The 21634-nt window shown below is 36.4% G+C and overlaps 2 protein-coding genes across 2 annotated transcripts; both read left to right on the top strand.

Annotated features, from left to right (window-relative positions):
- The first annotated feature begins 1386 nt into the window (after positions 1 to 1386).
- Positions 1387 to 13532, top strand: LOC149026769 (110 kDa U5 small nuclear ribonucleoprotein component CLO-like). The gene is given in 12 exon segments (XM_089156121.1): positions 1387 to 1480; positions 3210 to 3842; positions 3844 to 3966; positions 4101 to 5129; positions 5131 to 5364; positions 5493 to 5591; positions 5679 to 5837; positions 11941 to 12026; positions 12117 to 12315; positions 12459 to 12569; positions 12728 to 12934; positions 13042 to 13532. Coding segments are annotated over 11 exon segments (2967 nt in total). The 5' UTR covers positions 1387 to 1480; positions 3210 to 3221; the 3' UTR covers positions 13141 to 13532.
- Positions 13533 to 17551: 4019 nt separating this feature from the next.
- LOC149026770 (beta-glucosidase 24-like) lies at positions 17552 to 20860 on the top strand. The gene is made up of 13 exons (XM_089156129.1): positions 17552 to 17903; positions 17987 to 18056; positions 18160 to 18218; positions 18332 to 18407; positions 18565 to 18642; positions 18718 to 18805; positions 18908 to 19133; positions 19299 to 19414; positions 19537 to 19748; positions 19851 to 19882; positions 20040 to 20142; positions 20258 to 20360; positions 20475 to 20860. Exons 1-13 carry the CDS (start codon positions 17556 to 17558, stop codon positions 20641 to 20643), a joined length of 1680 nt encoding a protein of 559 aa, XP_089012255.1. The 5' UTR covers positions 17552 to 17555; the 3' UTR covers positions 20644 to 20860.
- Positions 20861 to 21634: the final 774 nt, after the last annotated feature.

Raw genomic sequence — 21634 nt, forward strand, 5'->3', positions numbered from 1 at the left:
TGCTCATTGATCAAGTTGACAATCAAATTTTATTGTGTATTAGATTAGATAAGCATCTTAGCCTTATTTTTTTTGGTTTTTGTAAAATATAATAGGGTTCATTTAAATTTAAAGTTGCAATCAAATTCACAATATAAATTATCAAACAAAATATACGAAACAAAAAAGGGATGCATAGAATGACATAATAGAGTTGGGAGCATGCTCCTTTAGATGCCAGGCGATCTACGCTATGTTGTTGCCTTCTCGTCTTAGTGCTTTTTTTTTTTTTAGTTAAAAACCTTATATTAAAATTAGGAAATGCAGTTACAACATGTATACATGTTACAGTTTATGATTGCCATAGTAATTAGACAGATAAAGTCTTTTAGAAGGTTGGGGATTTAAACATGATAATAATAAAGTTTGAAGGCCAATGAGAGTTGGGCCAGGTCCTCATTGTTACACCATATCTCCTGCATTGTGATTTGTTGCTGATTTACAAAATTGAGTTATTGTTGGATTCTATGGATTATAGTTTGTGCCTTCTCCCTTTTGTTGAGAGTGCCTTTATTCATGTGTTGTATTTTTTCATTTCATATAACCCCATATTCCAAGTTGCTATGTCCACCCCTGAGTTATACAAACCTGCATATAACAAAGTTGGTAAATGTATATTTTTAATGCCATAACATATGCATATATTGATATTTTCATTGAATCTATCTTGTGTTTCTTGAGTTTCGAAAGATATGGTTGATGAGAGTTGAAGTTCCCCCCACCCATCTAGTGATGGATTGTAGCGCCATGCCGGGCGAACAGTCCGAAAAGGTTTCTTATCGTCTTAGTTCCAAAATGGAAATTATGTGATACATTTGATGATAAAACGCATATAATACGGTATAGTGCCTTACATACTAGAAAAAAAGAAAAAGGTATAAATGTATAGTACGTTTTTAAAACAATATTCTAATTTTCTAACACCCCGTGACCGGAGGGCTCGAACCCTCGTCAGTCTTCTGATACCAAACCCTACGTCCCTAACCCTTTCGTCTTCGTTGCTTTTGTCAGTTGTTTCCAGGTTGGCCGTCGGCGAGCGGTGAATGAGGTTATACTGATACAAGACTCAAGAACTAGGCGACTGAGTGACCGTCTCTGTTCAGCCAAGGAGAAGAGCTACTCTGTAAGTGTTTTTATCTGTCAAAGGAATCTGAAATTTCGTTATTTTTTTTGTTGGGTAAACCCGAAATTTATTGAGACCCAAGACCACGAGGAAGATTAGTGGTGTGCCTCTTTGGTGGGATTTCCACTGTAAAAGCTAGCATTTTACTTGGTTAGTACTATTGCAGTCTACGTGTTCCATTAAAGGTTGCTTAGAATTTAGTAGAAGAGAAACTTGAAAATTAACCATATCCAAAGAGTGTAAGTCCTTACATTTTCATTCTGGTTCCTGGGCCAGAGCAGTGGCAACCCGCGTGCAACTTCCAGGTCAGGGAAATAGGTCAGATTCCCTCCCTTTTTTTCTTGTAGGTTACAGAGAGCGGTGGGTCTGTCTTTTTCTATTTGTTACTGCTCATTACGCATTTCCAGTGATGCCAATTAACCCAGGGGATTTGGAGTATACATAGAAATCTACTGGGTTTCTGGAGCATACATAGAAATCTATCGGGTTTCTGGAGCATACATAGAAATCTATCTTCAGGTTAGAATTAGATGATGCCAATTAGCTCAGGTTTTGGTCCAGTGATGCAAAAACAGAGGCCGTCATCGACGGTTCTCACTTCCTGCAAGTAACCAAAACCTAGTAAAATTCTAGACTGAAAATCAATCAGTGAACCATCCCCATATTTACCTTTATAATCATATATTATAATTTTATTCAACTTCTGTGTGTCTGCTTTTGTCTTTATATACTAGGTTTCATCGGATTTTGCGATTACAGGGACCTGTGGTTCTTTCAAGTACCAGGGTCCATGTAGTTCTCATGGATGATATGGTCTTTGTAGTTAAAGGATGCAAAATGAAAATGTTTTTCCTCTGTGTGTGTGTGTGTTTTTTTTTTTTGGGGGGGGGGGTGGTGGTGGTGGTGGTTGCGGAACTGCTTCACTGTTTATTGGGTTGCATGTAGGTAATTGATTCCCAATTTATGTGTACGTGTATTCCCTTTTTTAGGTACCGTATTATTCAAATTTAAGTGTTTAAAACATGTACTGTCCATTTTCATTAATTTCCATCCTATTTTCTATCTTTTTGACCTTGTCTCATTCATGTTCTGTTCCTCTTACAGCACGTGCATATCAAATATCCTTTAACTGTTACTCCTGTTTTACCCATGTACCAGACTAGGATTTGTACGTCAGAGAGTATGAGAAAGTAGCCATGACATTATTCATTTCTTTTCCTTAGCGAACTAGTATTTTTAGATCTTCTCTTTAGTTTACTGTTCTAAAGGTTTGCATGAACGTTGACAAATACATGAATGTTAACCAAAAAGGGTCTGGTTTGCTGATTACTGCTTGACTTTTCATTTTGGTGGTGTTATTTTGACCACTTGCTTGTTGACTGTCTTAGATGTTCTACATTCTATTTCAGTGTGTAGTTTTGCTTGTAAAATTGTATTTACCTAATTAATATTGCACATTAGATACTAGTGATGCTAATATACAGCCACTATTGGTTAATTTTAATCATTCTATAGGTACCTATAAAGCCTCCTATGTTTGAGTTCTATTATGTTATTGTTCTTTCTAGTGACCCCACATATGTTTATTTTTATCCTATCATGATAAGATGTGTGAGATTCAGATGTGGAATCATTTAGTCAAATAACTGATTGTGATAATCATTTAGGAAGACTAATTATGTAGTGTTCCTAAAGTAATTCTATGTTTTTAACTTTGCAATGAAACATACGTAATTCTGGATGACTGAAATCCGACGCTGGGCTACCTTGTGACTTCTTAAACTTTGGAGCATGTGGACCAGAATCAGTTGAACTTGGAGAGCTTCTCAAATTTTGGAGGCTAATGGTTTTAGAACCAGGATGACTAATTTGAGAAATTTAAAGTCATCAGCCCCTTCACTTGGTTCCCCATTTTTCAAATTTATTTTTCAAGTCCAAACTGACCAAGTCTGATCTTGAACTTTCTGGAACTGGTTAAATATCATTGTAGTCAATTTGGCTTCCTTAGCTACTTTTTGTGTTGCACTCATTAAGTCTTCCATTGCAGGTTATAATCAACATGGATGACAGCTTATATGATGAGTTTGGGAACTATATTGGACCAGAAATAGAATCTGATAGAGACTCTGATGTTGGGGAGGATGATGAGGACCTACCTGACAAAGCAGATGAGGAAGAACGAGTCTCAGATGATGAGAACACTGCTTCTGCTTCAGCTGGATGGATAACATCTACTAATGATGTTGATATGGATAATCAGGTTGTGCTTGCTGAAGATAAGAAGTATTATCCTACTGCAGAAGAGGTATTTGGTGAGGATGTTGAGACCCTTGTGATGGATGAAGATGAGCAGCCCCTTGAACAACCAATTATAAAGCCTGTGAGGGATATAAAATTTGAGCTGGGGGTGAAGGATTCTTCTACCTATGTAGATACAAAATTCCTTTTGGGCCTCATGTCAAACCCCTCGCTGGTTAGGAATGTTGCCCTTGTTGGGCATCTGCAGCATGGTAAAACGGTTTTCATGGACATGCTGATTGAGCAGACCCATCACATCTCAACGTTTGATCCAAATAGTGAGAAGCACATGAGGTACACAGACACCAGGATAGATGAGCAAGAGAGAAGGATCTCGATCAAGGCAGTGCCCATGTCTCTTGTCCTTGAGGATAGCAATGCAAAAGTCTTACTTATGTAATATAATGGACACTCCTGGCCATGTCAATTTCTCCGATGAGATGACTGCTGCTCTCAGACTTGCTGATGGTGCTGTATTGATTGTAGATGCTGCTGAAGGAGTAATGGTGTGTGACTTGCCCTTATCTTGCTGTTCTTTAGAAGGATAATATTCTCTCTAATGTGTGTAAACCATTAGTGTTTTCTTATTGCAATATTTATTTGAGTAAAGCTATTAAGTTCGGTAGGTACTGCGTTGCAGGTGAACACGGAGAGGGCCATACGCCATGCAATTCAAGAACGGCTTCCCATTGTAGTTGTGTTAAATAAGGTTGACAGGCTGATTACAGAATTAAAGTTGCCCCCAAAGGATGCTTACCATAAGATAAGGCATATAATAGAAGTCCTCAACAACCACATAGCTGCTGCCTCATCTACAGCTGGTGGGGTACAAACCATTGATCCAGCTGCAGGAAATGTTTGCTTTGCAAGTTCAAGCGCCGGTTGGTCCTTCACTTTGCATTCATTTTCTAAACTTTATTCTAAGCTTCATGGGATCCCATTTGATGCTGATAAGTTTGCTAGCCGCCTTTGGGGAGATATGTACTATCATCCTGATGCTAGGGTTTTTAGGAGGAAGCCACCTGCTAGTGGGGGGGAAAGATCATTTGTGCAGTTTATCTTGGAGCCACTCTATAAAATATATAGCCAAGTAATTGGAGAACATAAGAAGAGTGTGGAGTCAACTCTTGCTGAACTTGGTGTCACGCTTAGCAATGCAGCATACAAGTTAAATGTTAGACCCTTGCTAAGGCTGGCTTGTAGCTCAGTTTTTGGAACTGCTACGGGGTTTACAGATATGCTAGTTAATCACATCCCATCAGCCAAGGATAGTGCTGCTAGGAAGGTGGAACATATATATACCGGACCCAAGGATTCATTGGTTTATGAGGCCATGGAAAAATGTGATCCGTTTGGTCCACTTATGATTAATGTCACAAAACTCTATCCCAAGTCTGATTGCAGCGTATTTGATGCTTTTGGTAGAGTCTACAGTGGTGAGATTCAGACTGGACAGAGTGTACGTGTATTAGGTGAAGGTTATTCACCAGATGATGAAGAGGACATGACGATAAAAGAAGTAACGAAGTTGTGGGTTTATCAATCTCGTTACAGGATACCCATAAGCAAGGCTCCTCCTGGCTCTTGGGTTCTAATTGAAGGTGTGGATGCTTCAATTATGAAGACTGCTACACTTTGCAATGTGGACTATGACGAGGATTTGTATATTTTTCCGGCCTCTCAAGTTCAATACTCTCCCTGTTGTCAAGACTGCAACTGAACCTTTGAATCCAAGTGAGTTACCAAAGATGGTGGAAGGTCTTAGGAAGATTAGTAAGAGCTATCCTTTGGCAATTACAAAGGTCGAGGAGTCTGGTGAACATACCATTTTGGGTACTGGAGAGTTATATTTGGACTCTATAATGAAGGACCTTAGGGAGCTCTATTCTGAAGTGGAAGTCAAGGTATTTCTATGATCTCTTTCATGTTTTCCTTCAACTTCTCTTGGTAAAATTTGAAGGAGTATGTGCCCATTATGAAGGAATATGTGCCCTTCTGTGCCTGAAGTCTGACATGTTTGGGGTTTATATAGGTAGCAGATCCTGTTGTGTCATTCTGTGAAACAGTGGTGGAGTCTTCATCAATGAAATGTTTTGCCGAAACACCGAACAAAAAGAACAAAATAACCATGGTAGGTCAATATTTCTGGTTGTTGCTGATAATATTGATCTTGACAAATTTCTTATTTGGGTGATCTTTTCATGTTTTTTGTGTTTAGATTGCTGAGCCCTTAGAAAAAGGTCTCGCAGAGGATATTGAGAATGGTGTTGTAGGCATTGATTGGCCCAAAAAGAAACTCGGGGATTTCTTCCAAACAAAATATGATTGGGATTTACTTGCAGCACGGTCTATTTGGGCATTTGGGCCTGATAAACAGGTAACATGAATATTACTTATATGTTGCATTGCTGCTGGATATATATTTTTGGGTTGAAGTCGCAGCTTTTGATTTCGAATTCTGGATAATTGTCTAATTTGTACTTATGCTTGGTTATGAATCCAATTTCATAATTATTGTTAGTTTGAGAAAGAATAACGTGAATAATGAGAGAAAGGAGAAGATGGAAGTAGCGACTTTGTTGTGGAGGCTCGGATGGAACTCATGAGCACTCCTCAAAATAACTTCACTATATATAGGCTAATTTACAAGTCTATTCTATATAGGAAACAAAGTAGAACCAAAATAGGAAAGCATCAACCAATTTCGATTGGTATAAAACACTTAATTACCGCCTCTTTTTCTTATCGAGAGTTAGTGCCAGGCACTAATTCTCGATGGATTTGTCCTTTCCCAAATTGCCCTTTCCTAACACTCCCCCTCAAGCTGGAGCATATATATTACTCATGGCCAGCTTGTTACAAATATATGTAACCCTTGTATTCCCTAGAGCTTTGGTGAACAAATCTGCGAGTTGTTCTCCAGTCCTCACATGCTTGGGGGATATTATGCCTTGTAGTAACTTCGCACGAACAAAGTGGCAATCAACTTCAATATGCTTGGTACGTTCATGAAAAACTTGATTTGATGCTATATGAACCGCAGCTTGATTATCACACCATAACTTCATTGGTGTGTCATCAATAATTCCTAATTCTTGGAGTAATTGTTTTATCCATACCATCTCGCATGTTACCTGTGCCTTAGCACGGTACTCAGATTCTGTGCTTGATCTTGCTACCACAGTTTGTTTCTTACTCTTCCATGATACAAGATTTCCTCCAACGAATGTGCAGTAGCTTGTAGTCGATCTTCTATCAATAGGTGATCCAGCCCAATCAGCATAAGAGAACCCTTCAACATTTTTATGTCCATGATTAGTGTAAAGAAGTCCGCGTCCTGGTGCTTTCTTAAGATACCTCATAATTCGTATAACTGCATCCCAGTGTGATGTTCGTGGGGCAGACAAAAATTGACTCACAACACTGAGTCTGACAGGAAAGGCAATGTCAGGTCTAGTCACAGTTAGATAATTCAGCTTCCCAACAAACCTTTTGTACTTCTCTGGATCATCATGAATGGTTCCATCTTTTGGCATTAACTTTAAGTTACATTCCATGGGAGTGTTTATGGGTTTTGATCCCAACATTCTTGTTTTAGAAAGCAAATTCAGTACATACTTCCGTTGAGATAAGAAGATGTCCTTTGTTGATTGGGCAACTTCAACTCCTAGAAAATACTTTAACTTGCCTAAGTCTTTGGTCTGAAATTTCTCTTGTAAATAGGTCTTTAACCTATCAATTCCTGAAGTGTCATCTCCTGTAATGAGTCTAATGACAATATCATCAACATAAACTACAAGAAAGATTTTGCTTGTATTAGAGTTTTTAAAGTATACAGAGTAATCACTTTCACGACGGGTCATCCCAAATTCTATTACAACAGTAGTGAATTGTCCAAACCATGCTCGAGGTGACTGCTTGAGACCATATAATGATTTGCGGAGGCGACAAACCTTATTCTTCTCCCCCTGAGCAACAAACCCAGGTGGTTGCTCCATATACACTTCCTTATGCAGATCTCCATGAAGGAAGGCATTCTTCACATCCAACTGAAACAAGGGCCACTGGTAGGTAGCGGCAAGAGAGATTAAAATGCGGATGGAAGTAAGCTTGGCAACAGGCGAAAAAGTATCAACATAATCTACGCCATAAACTTGAGCATAGCCCTTTGCAACGAGATGAGCTTTCAGGCGAGCTAAAGAACCATCAGGATGAACTTTCACAGTGAATATCCACCTACAACCAATAGCTGTCTTTCCTGAGGGTAAAGGTACACCGTACAAGATCCCAAGTTTGATTGTCTTCTAAGGCTTGTAATTCTTCGTTCATTGCATTGACCCACCCGGGATTAGACAAGGCTTTAAAAACATTCTTAGGAATAGGATAAGTCTCTATAGTAGATAGAGCAGTAGAGAACCCAGGTGATAAAGTAGAATATGAAATAAAGTTAGGGATGGGATACTGAACACAAGAACAAGTACCTTTCCGAAGAGCAATGGGAATATCAAGGTCAGATTTGGAAGGGACATCCGCAGGATCAACAGACAAAGTCGGCACAAAGGTAGAGACCGTAGGTGCAGAGGGGGGAGCTGGTGGAGGTGATAAAGTAGAATATGAAATAAAGTTAGAGATGGGATACTGAACACAAGAACGAGTACCTTTCCGAAGAGCAATGGGAATACCAAGGTCAGATTTGGAAGGGACATCCGCAGGATCAACATACGAAGTCGGCACAGAGGTAGAGACCGTAGGTGCAGAGGGGGGAGCTGGTGGTTTCGGATGGCGTGTGTACACTTGGTGATGTATGGCAGAGGTGGAGGTGAAGGAACTGTACCATGTGGAAACACACTTTGAAGAATACATAAATCATCATTTAGGTCAGTTAAATTATGAGATTCTAGTAGAAAAGGAGTGGACTCAAAAAATGACACATCTGTAATAACAAAATATCTTCGTAAGTCGGAAGAATAACAACGATATCCCTTTTGAGTGCGAGAGTACCCCACAAACATACACTTAAGTGCACGAAGATCAAGTTTAGAGATCCCTGGGCGATGATTATGAGTGTAACATACGCAACCAAATAGCGGGGAGGCAAAGTAAATAAGGGAGATGAAGGAAATAAGAGAGAATGAGGAATGCCACCTTTTAGGACAGATGAAAGTATCCTGTTAATAAGATAACAAGTAGTTGAAACTGCATCAGCCCAAAAGGATTTAGGAACCTTCATCTCAAATAAAAGAGAACAGGTGACCTCCAATAAGTGTCATTTTTCTTCTTTCTGCAACCCCATTTTGTTGAGGAGTAGCGACACATGAGGATTGGTGAAGAATCCCATTAGAAGCCATAAATTTACAAAAATGATCAGAGAAATATTCTTTGGCATTATCACTACGAAAAGTACGAGTAGGAACACCAAATTGAGTATGAATTTTAATAACAAAATTGCAAAATATGTCAAATAATTTTGAACAATTTTTCATTAAATAAAGCCAAGTGACTCTTGAAAAGTCATCCACAAATGTAACAAAGTATCTGTAACTTGAAGTAGAAGTAACAGGATAGGGTCCCCATACATCAGAATGAACTAAAGAGAAAGGGTGGTCTGATCTGTTATTTATACAAGGGGAAAACTCACACGATGAAGTTTTCCAAATTGACAAGACTCTCAATCCAACTTAGAAAGAGAATGCAAACTTTTATTTACCAATTTTAGGTTTTCCAAAGAGGGATGCCCCAACCGACAATGTATTTGATGGGGGATGGAAATTCTAGAACAAGCAATAGAGGATATCTCCTCGAAAAAATACAACCCCCAGACATGCAGCCTCTACCAAGCATCTTCTTCGTCGTAAGATCCTGAAATAAACAATTTCTAGGAAAGAATTTCACCAAATAGTTATTAGTGGAAGTAAATTTATGAATAGATAATTAAGTTAAAAGGCAAATTAGGTATGTAAAGAACTGAGGGTAGGGTAATGGATGGAGTGAGTTGAACTGTACCCATTCCTTTAACATTGATATGAGAGCCATCAACAAGTGTAACCAAAGAGGATGATGGAACAAAAGAGGAAAATATACCTGTAGCCCCGGTCATATAATCAAAAGCTCCTGAATCAATGATCCATGGGCGAGATGTGGTTGAAAGGCAAGTAGTAGCATTACCTGTCTGAACGAGGGTGGCAGTGGCAGATTGTGGTTGAGTGGCTTGAAACTGAGTGAAACGAATATAATTTTCCTTAGTCATCTTTACAGTCTTACCCTCAGGATGAACTTTAATAGTTGTAGACGCTGATTCAGAGGTGATGATTGCATTTGCCACGTGTGGGGGCTTCCCATGAAGCTTCCAACAATATCGTTGAATATGTCCTGGACGACCACAATGATGACAAGCCTTAACTTGTCCTGTACTGTCAGTAGAGTTGTGTGAACCCGAATATTTTCCATTATTATTTCCTCGAGTTCGTCTTATATTCTGTCCACCAGGGGCTTGTCCTCCAGAAGTGCCTCGGAAAATTGTTGCCAAAGTTGAGTTTTCTGTAGAGTTATTGGTATTCTCCCTTGCAACACGAAGAACTCTTGAAAATGTGTCAGCTAACGTGGGTACATGATCACTACCAAGAATCTGTGCTCTAACTGCCTCAAACTCCTTTCCAAGACCTCCCAAGAAACCCATAACAGCTAATTGCTCTTTGATTTTGCATAGTTTTGACATCAGAGGAGATAGGTAGAAGAGAGTTTAGTTCTTCATACATTCTTTTAAAATCTGCAAAATATTGGGTAATATCTCTCTACCTTTCCTATCTACTCAATAAAATTCTTGGGACAATTCGTAGATTCTAGCCAAATTATTTTGACCAGAATACAATACATTCAAATACTCCCATAATTCCTTCACAGTTTGTAAGTGAGTAACCAAATCTACAATATTATCGGCCAAGGAATTAAACATCTGCCCAAGTATTCGAGCATCAACAATTGCCCAAGTATCATCATCTTTAGGTACAGTCTTAGTCAAATGATCTATTTGTCCCCGTCCAATAAGAACAATTTTAATTATAGCCCTCCACTGGTGGAAATTTGATTCACCCTCCAATTTCTTCTCAGTTAACGGATGAGAGGATGAAGAAATAATTTCAGTCATGTTATTTTTACTTAAGTTTCTCCCATATCCAAACACAATTAAAACCAAATCAGATTAATCTCAAAAATTAGATCCAGATTAGTTTCAGAAATCAGAATCAGATTAATCCCAGAATCAGAATTAATTCCAGGAATAATCCCAGAATAAAATTAATCTCAGAATCAAAATTAATTCCAAAAACGAACCACCTGATATTGAACCACTTGAACCAATAGAGCAAACCGAACCAACTCAAAACCAGTTTCAAAACTGATAAAATGCCCCAAAACGTGATTCTCTCAGCCCTAAACAGATCGAGAGTGAGAAAGATGACGACGGTCACTCTTCCTCAGCCCCAATCGTAGAAAAAGAAATTTTCTTCATCAATCAGAGATTTATCGTACCTGAGAATGGCAAATTCCGGCACAAATCTAGCATCAATCGAGGCAACGATCTTGAGAAGAGGTCATCGCACAGCTCTCTCCTTGAAAAGAAAGCTCAGTCTGCATCAATCTTTAACAGAGACACCAAAATAGTGGCAGCGTAAGGAGCTGCATCAATCTTCAAACAAAAACCACCAACAAGTGCAGCGTAAGGTGTTGCATCCCCTTTAATTTATGGGAACGACTCTCACACCAAGTACAATTTCTTTCCTTTCTATAGAATCTACTGTTTGTGCTAGTAACTCTTAGAATCGAAAGGAATAAAAGGACCTACAGCTCTGATATCATGTTAGTTCGAGAAAGAATTAGGTGAATAATGAGAGCAAGGAGAAGATGGAAGTAGCGACTTTGTTGTGGAGGCTTGGATAGAACTCATGAGCACTCCTCAAAATAACTTCACTATATATAGGCTAATTTACAAGTCTATTCTATATAGGAAACAAAGTAGAACCAAAATAGGAAAGCATCAACCAATTTCGATTGGTATAAAACACTTAATTATTGCCTCTTTTTCCTATCGAGAGTTAGCACAAGGCACTAACTCTCGATGGATCTGTCCTTTCCTAACAATTATCTTGTGTTCTCATTATCGTCTCACCCTTTGGAAATCTGCAGGTCTAGTGCCCCGTTTTTGAACTCTGAAACCCCTTCCACTTTAAAAGGAAAGGACTTAGGCTAGTTCCAAATAGTATGTGATATGATGCCTTATTTGCAAAAATATGCATTGGGCACATCATGTGTGTGTTTCCACTACCAGCTCTATTGGTAATGGCCGGATATATGGGGGTTGGGAGGAGGCAATTTTTCAAATTCAGTATTTTACATTTTTCCTTTGGCTCTGCCGGGGGGGGGGGTCATTGAGGGTCTTCAGACACTTCCTTGTTTCTAACTAATGATGTAAAATTTGTATGCAGGGGCCTAATATTTTATTAGATGATACTCTTCCAAGTGAAGTCGACAAAAATTTGCTGAATGCAGTCAAGGATTCCATTGTTCAAGGGTAAAATGATTATTTCCTTGTTTTTCCTTTCTGTATGTTCCTGCTCTTTGATTTCTTATGGGTTTTTATGGGTTTTGATGTATGGAACAGATTCCAGTGGGGTGCTCGAGAAGGACCACTCTGTGATGAACCCATCAGAAATGTAAAATTCAAGATTGTTGATGCAAGGATTGCTCCTGAGCCTTTGCATCGGGGCACTGGTCAAATCATTCCAACTGCTCGACGGGTTGCTTACTCAGCATTCCTCATGGCAACTCCAAGGCTTATGGAACCTGTATACTATGTTGAGGTAAATGCAGGCGACTACTATTCAGAAAACGCATATCATAAATATTTGAAGTAAAGAAATAGAAAATATATTGAATGACCCAAGAAAATCTTATAATTCTTTCGATAGTAGAATTTATCATTTATTTTTGCCTGTGGTGCCAGATCCAAACCCCAATAGACTGTGTATCTGCAATCTACACTGTGTTATCTCGTAGGCGTGGACATGTTACGGCTGATGTTCCTCAACCAGGAACTCCTGCTTACATTGTCAAGGTTTGGCTATAAAATATTTCTTAGTAGTTTTTGGCAATATTTCTATGTAGATCTCCTGTAACCTGTTCTTTATTTGTAGATCATTTTTCTGCCTTCTCCCTGCATCATGGATTCTGGTTTATGTCATTTTGACTTCTTTTCTTATCTTTGAACTTTAGGCATTCTTACCAGTGATAGAATCATTTGGGTTTGAGACAGACTTGAGATACCATACTCAAGGACAGGCATTTGCGGTCTCTGCTTTTGACCATTGGGCTATAGTTCCTGGAGATCCCCTTGACAAAAGTATAGTCCTAAGGCCCCTTGAACCTGCACCTATTCAGCATCTTGCACGAGAATTCATGGTGAAGACAAGGCGTAGGAAGGTAATGCTCTTGTAAAACTGGAGAGTTTTCTTCCAGTTTTGTCGAATCTTTGCAGCTATAACGTGATGCTAACTAGGTGTGTTGGTTTGACATTGTAAAAATGACAGGGAATGAGTGAAGACGTCAGCATAAATAAGTTCTTCGATGAAGCTATGGTGGTAGAGCTGGCCCAGCAGGCAGCTGAGCTTCATCAGCAGATGATATGAACAGCAAGTTGGGATGGGTGTTTGGTCTCACTCTGCATGTAGATTCGTTTCTATCTATAGTAGTGGCTCAGGGAATGTTCTGTCTAATGTAGCATGGCTTTTTTGTTTTCAAACTGAAAGCCCTGCTTTGCAGGATCCACCCAGTTTTGGTTAATGGAGACTGAATTTTGAGTCTATTTAAGAATGGCAGTTTCAGTGTATGTGTTTCATGTAACATGATGCTCCAAATATTTGCTTTTTATTCTTGTAGAAAGCTGAAATTAGCTCCTCGCTCACCTACAATGGAATATCTATTCGTGTTTAGCCAAAATATCTCATCCATGTTTGACTAAATTTAAAGAAAGTATTCATTCCAAAACATGTGAATGATCCTCAAGGAAGATTTATATACATGAGTTATTATGTACATGGGAATTTCAATTCAAATTCTTTTCTGTGTATGTGGAAGATAAAAAAGTTATCATCTTATCCATTTACGATTGCTTCCAAAGCTTGAGAAGAGCTTGAGCTATCAAATTGAATTGTTGGTTCCATCTTTTATCTGAACGTCGATTTGGATTGAATTGCTATCATATTGGCCAAATGGTGGTTGTCCTTGTATGGAGAAGTAATTTAGTCTTGATTGAAGGAACTAGCAGCATTAGAAACAGTCTCGAAGATAACCTTAAAAGAAGTGATGATAAATGATTGCATAGTTTTAAGTCTTATATCTAATATGACCTCAAATATAGTTGATTGAAAAGTAAGAATTCATGCAACCAACTAAACTCCATTTAGTTGCGATAAGTATTTGTTGTGGATTTTACCCAAAAAAATAAAAAAATTGTTGTGGAAAGAAAATAAAAAATTTGTTGTGGAAAGAAAATCAATAAAGAATACCTGGGCTATTTTAAGATATATGTAGAGAAAGCAGATGTAATAATTCATTTTTATTCAGGTGAAATTTTTGATAGAAAGTAAATATAATGAAGAGATGTTTGACAAAAACAGTATACAGTGGAGAGATGAAAATTTTCCTTTTCTTATTATTATTTTAAGTTTTAAATGACAATTTAACTATTTATTTATTTAAGTAAGGAATGACCATTTAACTATTACTTCTACTAAAGTCAGATTTCACACAACGTGCGGGGTAATGAGAGTACATAATGGTTGATATAAAATCAAGTCGGATGAAAATTCTAGATGAGCTAGCAAAGGTGATGACAACATGCAAAGCTAATCTTATTTAAATTTTGGTAATGGCAACAACGTGGAGATAAGTAGTAATATATAAACATAAAAGGCTTTATTTTCATGAAGGATCCAGATCTGTCTCTGTGATCACAATCTTCACGTGAGGACTTGAACCCATACATAATACATCAATCCAAAGTAGGGTTCTTAATTCAAGGATAATATATATATCTTTGTTCTAATGAAAAGTATCTCCCAATAATTATTGAGCTGATTACGAATTTTGTTCTCTTCGTGTGGTTTGTGCTTTAATTAATTTTGTGGTTCTAGACTTATTTTCATCGTTTAGGAGTCCCTATTGGTGAACCGGTATGTAATTTTGGGATATATAAAGGCAAAAGTTCATTAGTTTCGTTCAAATCTTAGCGATGAGATTATTGATTATATCGGTTAAATTTCTTGTTCAACCAATATCCATGCCCATGAATGTCTATGCATCTTCTTATTTTTCAAGCATATGTATTAATAATAATTAATTTACAGACTGGTTCAGATTGGCTCTTTCTCCATCCGGAAGCCTACTTAGTGTAAATCAAGGAGAAGTATAAAAACCCCATTATTTACATTACTGAGAACAATAAACGTGAAGGGATATTTTGTGTGGTCTTTGCTGGATAATTACAAATAAAATGTCGGCTACACAATCTATTTTGGAATTTAAGACTTCAATAATGATCTACACATAGATCCAAAGAAGTCAGCCATTTGGTATAAAGAATTCCTCATTCCATAAGAAAAGAGTGAATATATATTAGTCTTCCCTTCCATCATATCCTTTGTAATAAACTAAGGTTGTTTTTGATCTTTTTTTTGGTGGGGGGAGGGGGTCTTTCTTATGAGAATAATTTGTAGGTTATAGAAATAAATCTAATTTGGTGACTAGTAGAATGATATAATTAATCCCAGATAGGTTGGTGTGTCGTCTATATTTGGAATAAAATTTTGGTTGAAATTCGTCTCTAATATTTTTTGAATGATGGCCGGTAATAATCAACCAAGAGTAAAAATTTTAGGCATATATTTGAGCTCCTTGCACTTGAAAATAATCTTGATCGTCTTAATTTGCTAAAAAAAAAATGTGTTGAACTATGTATGTAATGGCCAAACCTTCAAATATTTGATGTAAATATGAAGACAAGTTGTTTCATACATCTGCCTCTACTAGTGTCAAATTGTTGAAAGCAAAATTGTGTACAAAACCTAATTCCTCAATTAACTTGGTTGCACACCAAAGAATGATAAACTTAATTCCCTACCACCATGGTTGATTAGTAAATTCAATCAGTTGAGAGTGCTGGACCCAACTGGTTTGGAGATCTATTCTTTGGTCCACTTAATTTGAACCGGCACCATTTTGTACTTAGGAATTTCATTTGTAATGGTTAGAGTTTCTTGAGGTTACGATTAGGGTCTCTCTTCTCCCTTCTCTCGTTTCTGTGCGCAAATGTTTTGTTTGTTCTTCAAGATTCGGAGTCGTAATCTTGTGTTTCTCATGGATTATTCATGGGGTTTTTGATCTAGGTCGTTAGATATTCTTCTTATGCACATGTTGTTATAGATTTATGAGATTTTGAGATCATCTATAGTGCATTTGGGCCTTGTACTGAGCTCTAAAGATGTAGGCTTCTTTTTGGCCGAACTCCATCATCATTTTTGGAGTTTAGGCTTTTCTTCTTCTCCATTTACTATCCCTACCAACAAAAATTATTTCGATCATACAAAAAGAGTAAAAGCAAGGTGACACTGCCACATATGACAGAGGCTTTTAAAAACCTATGTTCAGAAAAAATAAAATAAAATTTAATGTAGGTTGAAGGAATAAGAATAGGGGTTGGTCTAACATAATTTCAAGAAAAATAGTAAGAAAGGATATCCATATATCTAAGTATGACTTCAAGTAAAACTAATTAAAAAACAAGAATTCATGTTAGGGATCCCATTTAGTTAGGATAAGGCTTGTTATTGTTATTACTGTGAAAGAATAAAAATAAAAAATATTTTAATCATTTTGGGAGGAGGAAGGAAAATTAGGGTTGAAAATTTAAATTAAAAAAATAAGAATAAATATCTAATGGTTAAACAATTATTAGAAAGGATCCGAGTTCGGATTTACTACTCACATGGGCGTAGTGGAAATTATTGATAATCTCAAACTCTAGATAAGCTGTCGGTGGTTTAAGAAATAAAATGTTTTTTTTTGGGTTCATAAGTAATTAAATGTTTATAATTATCAAAATACAGAAAATTTTTCACATTGTTCAATTACACTCAGTGAGTAGTCAACTCTCTATTGTTTAAAATAATTATTTTCCTCGATATCATCTCTATAATTGAGAAAAAAAGATTAAAATAATCCCGATTGCATTTGCAGTCCTTTTTGAATAGAGAGCTGTGAAACTTCCATTGGACGCGTGTCCATTTGTAATTGATAACCTTACATCTTTCTAAAAGAAAATTAAAAACAAAAAAAAAATCTTAATGAAGTAACTTTTCAAGATAATATATAAAATAGTATAGCCTTCTAAATATTTAAAATACTTAGAAGATAAAAATGTGTGTCTTGTCTCCATTTAACGTCCCGATATACCATGTTTAAAAAATTAAAAATAACGAGTAAAGATGCGTTTTTCTAGCATTGATTATGATTCGAAATAAAGTTTACAATTAACATGCAAAGCTAATCTTATTAGAACTGGCAGTGGCTACATCGAAGAGATTCTTTGTTATCTTGGTTAAGTCTCAAATGACAGTTTCACCATTAATTAGAGTCAAATTTCACACTATCTGCGAGGCATGGGGGTTTAGTAATCTTTGAATCATAGGGACCTGGTAAATAAGAAATCAACTTCGCTGGTTAAACAATTATTAGAGAGGATCACATTTCAGATTTACTAAATGTTGATCATCTTCTCAATGTTTATAGATAAATTATCAGTGGTTTGGTACTGAAATACTTTAAGTTATCAAAGTAATGAAAAATGTTATCTCAAAGTTCAATTAAAACTCACTAAGTAGTCATCTCTGCTCTTCTATCTTGGTCCTTTTATCACGTTTTATTCTCTTTTCCGTGAAGGATCCAGATCTGTCTCTATGATCACAATCTTCACGTGAGGACTTGAACCCATATCTTAATCCAAAGTAGGGTTTCTCAAACTCTATATAAGGATATCTTTGTTCTAATGAGAAGTACCTCCCAATATCTTTGTGGTTGTATTTGCTCAATATACACTATGCAAGCAAACATGTTGAATGTCAGTCAGTTTTTGCCTCAGCCAAAGACTATCACGAAGGTTCATCAAGGGCTCTTGCCTTTGCACAAGTCCAGCTTCATTACTGGGCATGGCAGCAGTGTAAGGCTCCTCCAATCTGGACCACGAAGAACAATAGCTCTTCGTGGGAATTGGAAGAGCAGTTCTATTCAGGTCATTTCTAATAAAGCTAATGCCAATGCTGATGATGAGATAATCATCAAACGAAGTGATTTCCCAGAGGATTTCTTCTTTGGAACTGCATCATCTGCTTATCAGGTATGCGTGTCTTGCATGGATATATGGTTTGATTTTTCTCATTCTATGTGTTTTCTGTATGTAATGAATGTGGTATTTTTCAGTATGAAGGTGCCATAAAAGAAGGTGGCAAAGGAGTAAGTAACTGGGATCAATTCACTCACAGACACCCAGGTTTGTCTCTCTCATACTTAAAACACAAAGACACCTTCTTTAATTTCTTCCCATATATACTTGAAAGACTGCAAATCATCCACTAACAATAAAATGTGGACAGATAGGATAAAGGATGGCAAAAATGGAGATATTGCCTTGGATTCTTATAATCGATACAAGGTACGTATCATGCATACTTATAGAGGTTACTTGAGGGGGGGGGGGGTTCTTAATTTCATGAGGACACCACTTGGTTTTTAATTATAACGATGATTTTATAATTTTTTCATCAGGAACATGTGGATCTGATGAAGGATTTGAATGTCAATTCTTACCGATTCTCGATTGCATGGACTAGAATATTACCAAGTAAGTAGTAAACCAAATAATAAGATGGGTTAAATTCTTAATTAGCACCAAAATCTTATTTAGTTGAAGAGATATATGTTGATTTTATATATTAATTTTTACAATTTTAGATATACAAATTTGAATTATGATTTTCTTAACAATTATACATTCGTAGCTGGAAAGCTAAGTGGAGGAGTGAGCGAGGAAGGCGTTCAATATTATAGCAATCTCATCGATGAGCTCCTCTCCAAAGGTAAAAATCTCATTCTTTCTCTCTCTCGATCGATCGAAATTAATTATGTCATGAAATTAACTTAAATGTATGTAGGAATTCAACCTTTCGTAACCCTTTTCCATTGGGATGTCCCTCAAGCGCTGCAAGATGAGTATGGTGGTTTCTTGAATCCTCAGATCATGTAAGTAACTGTTGATCTAGCTTCTTTATAATTGGTACTCTTTCACCAACCTTTTCATCAAAGCTTGAATCTTGAACAATACGTCTATGTATGATTTCGCAGAAAAGATTACACGGACTATGTGAATGTTTGCTTTGAACGATTTGGTGGTCGTGTGAAATACTGGATTACCTTGAACGAGCCATTTGTTTTCACCACTCTAGGATATGTTCATGGCGCCTTTCCTCCTAGCTCTCTAGAAGATCTTGGAACGACTCCATACACAGTGGCTCATAACTTGCTCCGTGCTCATGCGGAAGCGGTGGATCTCTACAGGAAGGACTACCAGGTAATTAATTAATCAATAATTAAGCTTATATGGTGTAACAACTTGAAGGAAAAAGATTAATCTGAATTCTATTTATAGCTTAACCTACGTATGATACTCTGTATAAATATTCTGGATTGATATAAAAGTTTGAATTTACAATGCTGAATGTGTTTGTCTACACAGGTGTCCCACGGGGGCAAGATTGGAATCACGTTGAATAGTGAGCGTATGATTCCTTTAACCAATAAACAAGCCGACATGGAAGCAGCTACAAGAGCTTCAGATTTCACATTTGGATGGTGAGTCTTTGTTAATTTTTTATGAATAAAAAATAAAAAAATTATAGTTTAAGAGCATAAATCAATCAACTCCACATAATCTATCTATCTATCTATTTATTTATTTTTATCTCTTTTACAAGGTTTATGGATGCAGTACACTTTGGAGACTATCCCGAGACTATGAAACATCTTGTGAGGGACAGATTACCAAACTTCTCTGATGAGGAATCTCGCAAGCTGAAAGGGTCATATGATTTCCTTGGATTGAACTATTATACTGCAAGTTATGTTACCCATGCCCCTTCTTCTCACATTGGTAGTTATCTCACTGATGGTTGCTACAGAACGTATCGTAAGTATATAAAAACATTAGCTAGGCATGCATTACTATCTCTTAACAGTGACAAATCCCTCAACTAATTCTCTGGTTTTTACTATATGATATATAAAACAGATCATCTGGAAGGAGTCCCTATTGGTGAACCGGTATGTAATTTTGGAAATATAGGCAAAAGTTCATTAGTATCTTAAAAAAGAATTTGTGAAGAGTTGATATATGTTAAAAACAATACCCATGCACCCAGGTATGCCTATACAGCTTTATATTTTTTAATCATGTGTATTAACAATAATTAATTTACAGACTGGTTCAGAATGGCTCTTTGTTTATCCAAAAGGAATACATGATTCTCTGCTTGAAGTAAAGGAGAAGTATAATAATCCTGTTGTTTACATTACTGAGAACGGTAAACCATTAATTCATTCCATTTCTCTTAAGCATCTTAATTAGGGGCTTGATAAATTTGATTTGGATATTTTTTTTCTTTTATGTTAAAGCATTCCACTTGGGTTTCCTTGCAGGAATTTCTGAACACAGCACATCGACAAAGGATGAATCTATTAATGATGTCCAGAGGGTGAAAGCCCTCAAGGACCATCTGACTTACCTTAAGAATGCCTTGGAGTGAGTATATACATTGCATATGTTCTTGTTGTAGAAAAAAAAATCATGGGAAAACAAAGATAATAATTTTTCTTATTGATAATTTTGATTTTTGGTTTTTTCTTTATTTTGCAGTGCTGGTGTAGATGTGAAGGGATATTTTTTGTGGTCTTTGCTGGATAATTTCGAATGGAATGTTGGCTACACAGTCCGCTTTGGAATTTACTATGTAGATTTCAATGATGACCTAAAAATAGATCCAAAGGACTCAGCTATTTGGTATAAAAAATTCCTTAATGCATAAGAAAATAGTGAATATCGGTCTTCCCTTCCATTTTTTTGTTTGTAATAAATTAAGGTTGTTTTTTGTACTAAAGACACCTTTTTTTTTTTTTTCATTTTGTTGTGGGTGGGAAGGGGTCTTTCTTATGAGAATAGTCTGTAGTTTTTAGAGAAAAACTAGTTTGGTGGAATGGTAGAATTAATCCCAACTATGTTAGTGTTTTTATGTTAAGAATAAAATATGTTTCCTTCTCTATTTTATTGAAGTTCTTTTTGGTTAGAAGTTCATCTCTAATATTTTTGAACAATGGTCACAATAAAAATTTAAGGCATATTTTCAAGCATGCAAGCCATTCATATCAATCAGCTTCATCGTCTTTATTCAATAATAATAATAATAATAATAATAATAATAATAATAATAATAATAATAATAATAATAATAATAATAATAATAATTATTATTATTATTATTATTATTATTATTATTATTATTATTATTATTATTATAATAATTTAGACGTCCAAGGAGAAGTAGTCCTACCGATTGAGGACATATAAGGTTCTCCAAGACAAAGAATCCACAATTACATTGAACTCATTTGAAGTATAAGGTGGAAGTACTGCATGCATATTGTGAGCATATATGGATGAGATGACTTCAATGTCGTCCAACATTGATTGAGCAAAGTACGTAGATAATGGATGAGGTGCAGGCTAACAAGAATTCTCGATCTTTCGGTTTCAAGGAATATAATTATTCCTGATCAGGATTGAATGATGGATCAGTGAACGTACTTAAACAATATTAACAATAAGGACGTGTTAAAATGAAGTCACTGGTTATAGCTTATTGTATGTGTTCTTGTTGGGTCCTTACTATGAGGCATGGGTATTACTCTAAAGTAATTCTGCCTTGACAACATATTTTTAATTTTAATATATCTATATTAGCATTAGAAAAATAAGAATAATAATAGAAAAGTCTTAAGTCAAGATTGTTCTACTATAAT

This window comes from Hakea prostrata, chromosome 1 (assembly GCF_041222555.1).
Source record: "Hakea prostrata isolate BN-2017 chromosome 1, UWA_Hpros_2, whole genome shotgun sequence".
Lineage (NCBI taxonomy): Eukaryota > Viridiplantae > Streptophyta > Magnoliopsida > Proteales > Proteaceae > Hakea > Hakea prostrata.

What these genes read in the sequence shown, in the direction of transcription:
- LOC149026770 (XM_089156129.1), top strand. Translation starts at nt 17,556, where the DNA reads ATGAGAAGTACCTCCCAATATCTTTGTGGTTGTATTTGCTCAATATAC. An exon ending in ATGGACTAGAATATTACCAA is followed by an intron (nt 18,408 to 18,564) that starts GTAAGTAGTAAA and finishes ATACATTCGTAG; the next exon opens with CTGGAAAGCTAAGTGGAGGA. An exon ending in TGTTTACATTACTGAGAACG is followed by an intron (nt 20,143 to 20,257) that starts GTAAACCATTAA and finishes GTTTCCTTGCAG; the next exon opens with GAATTTCTGAACACAGCACA.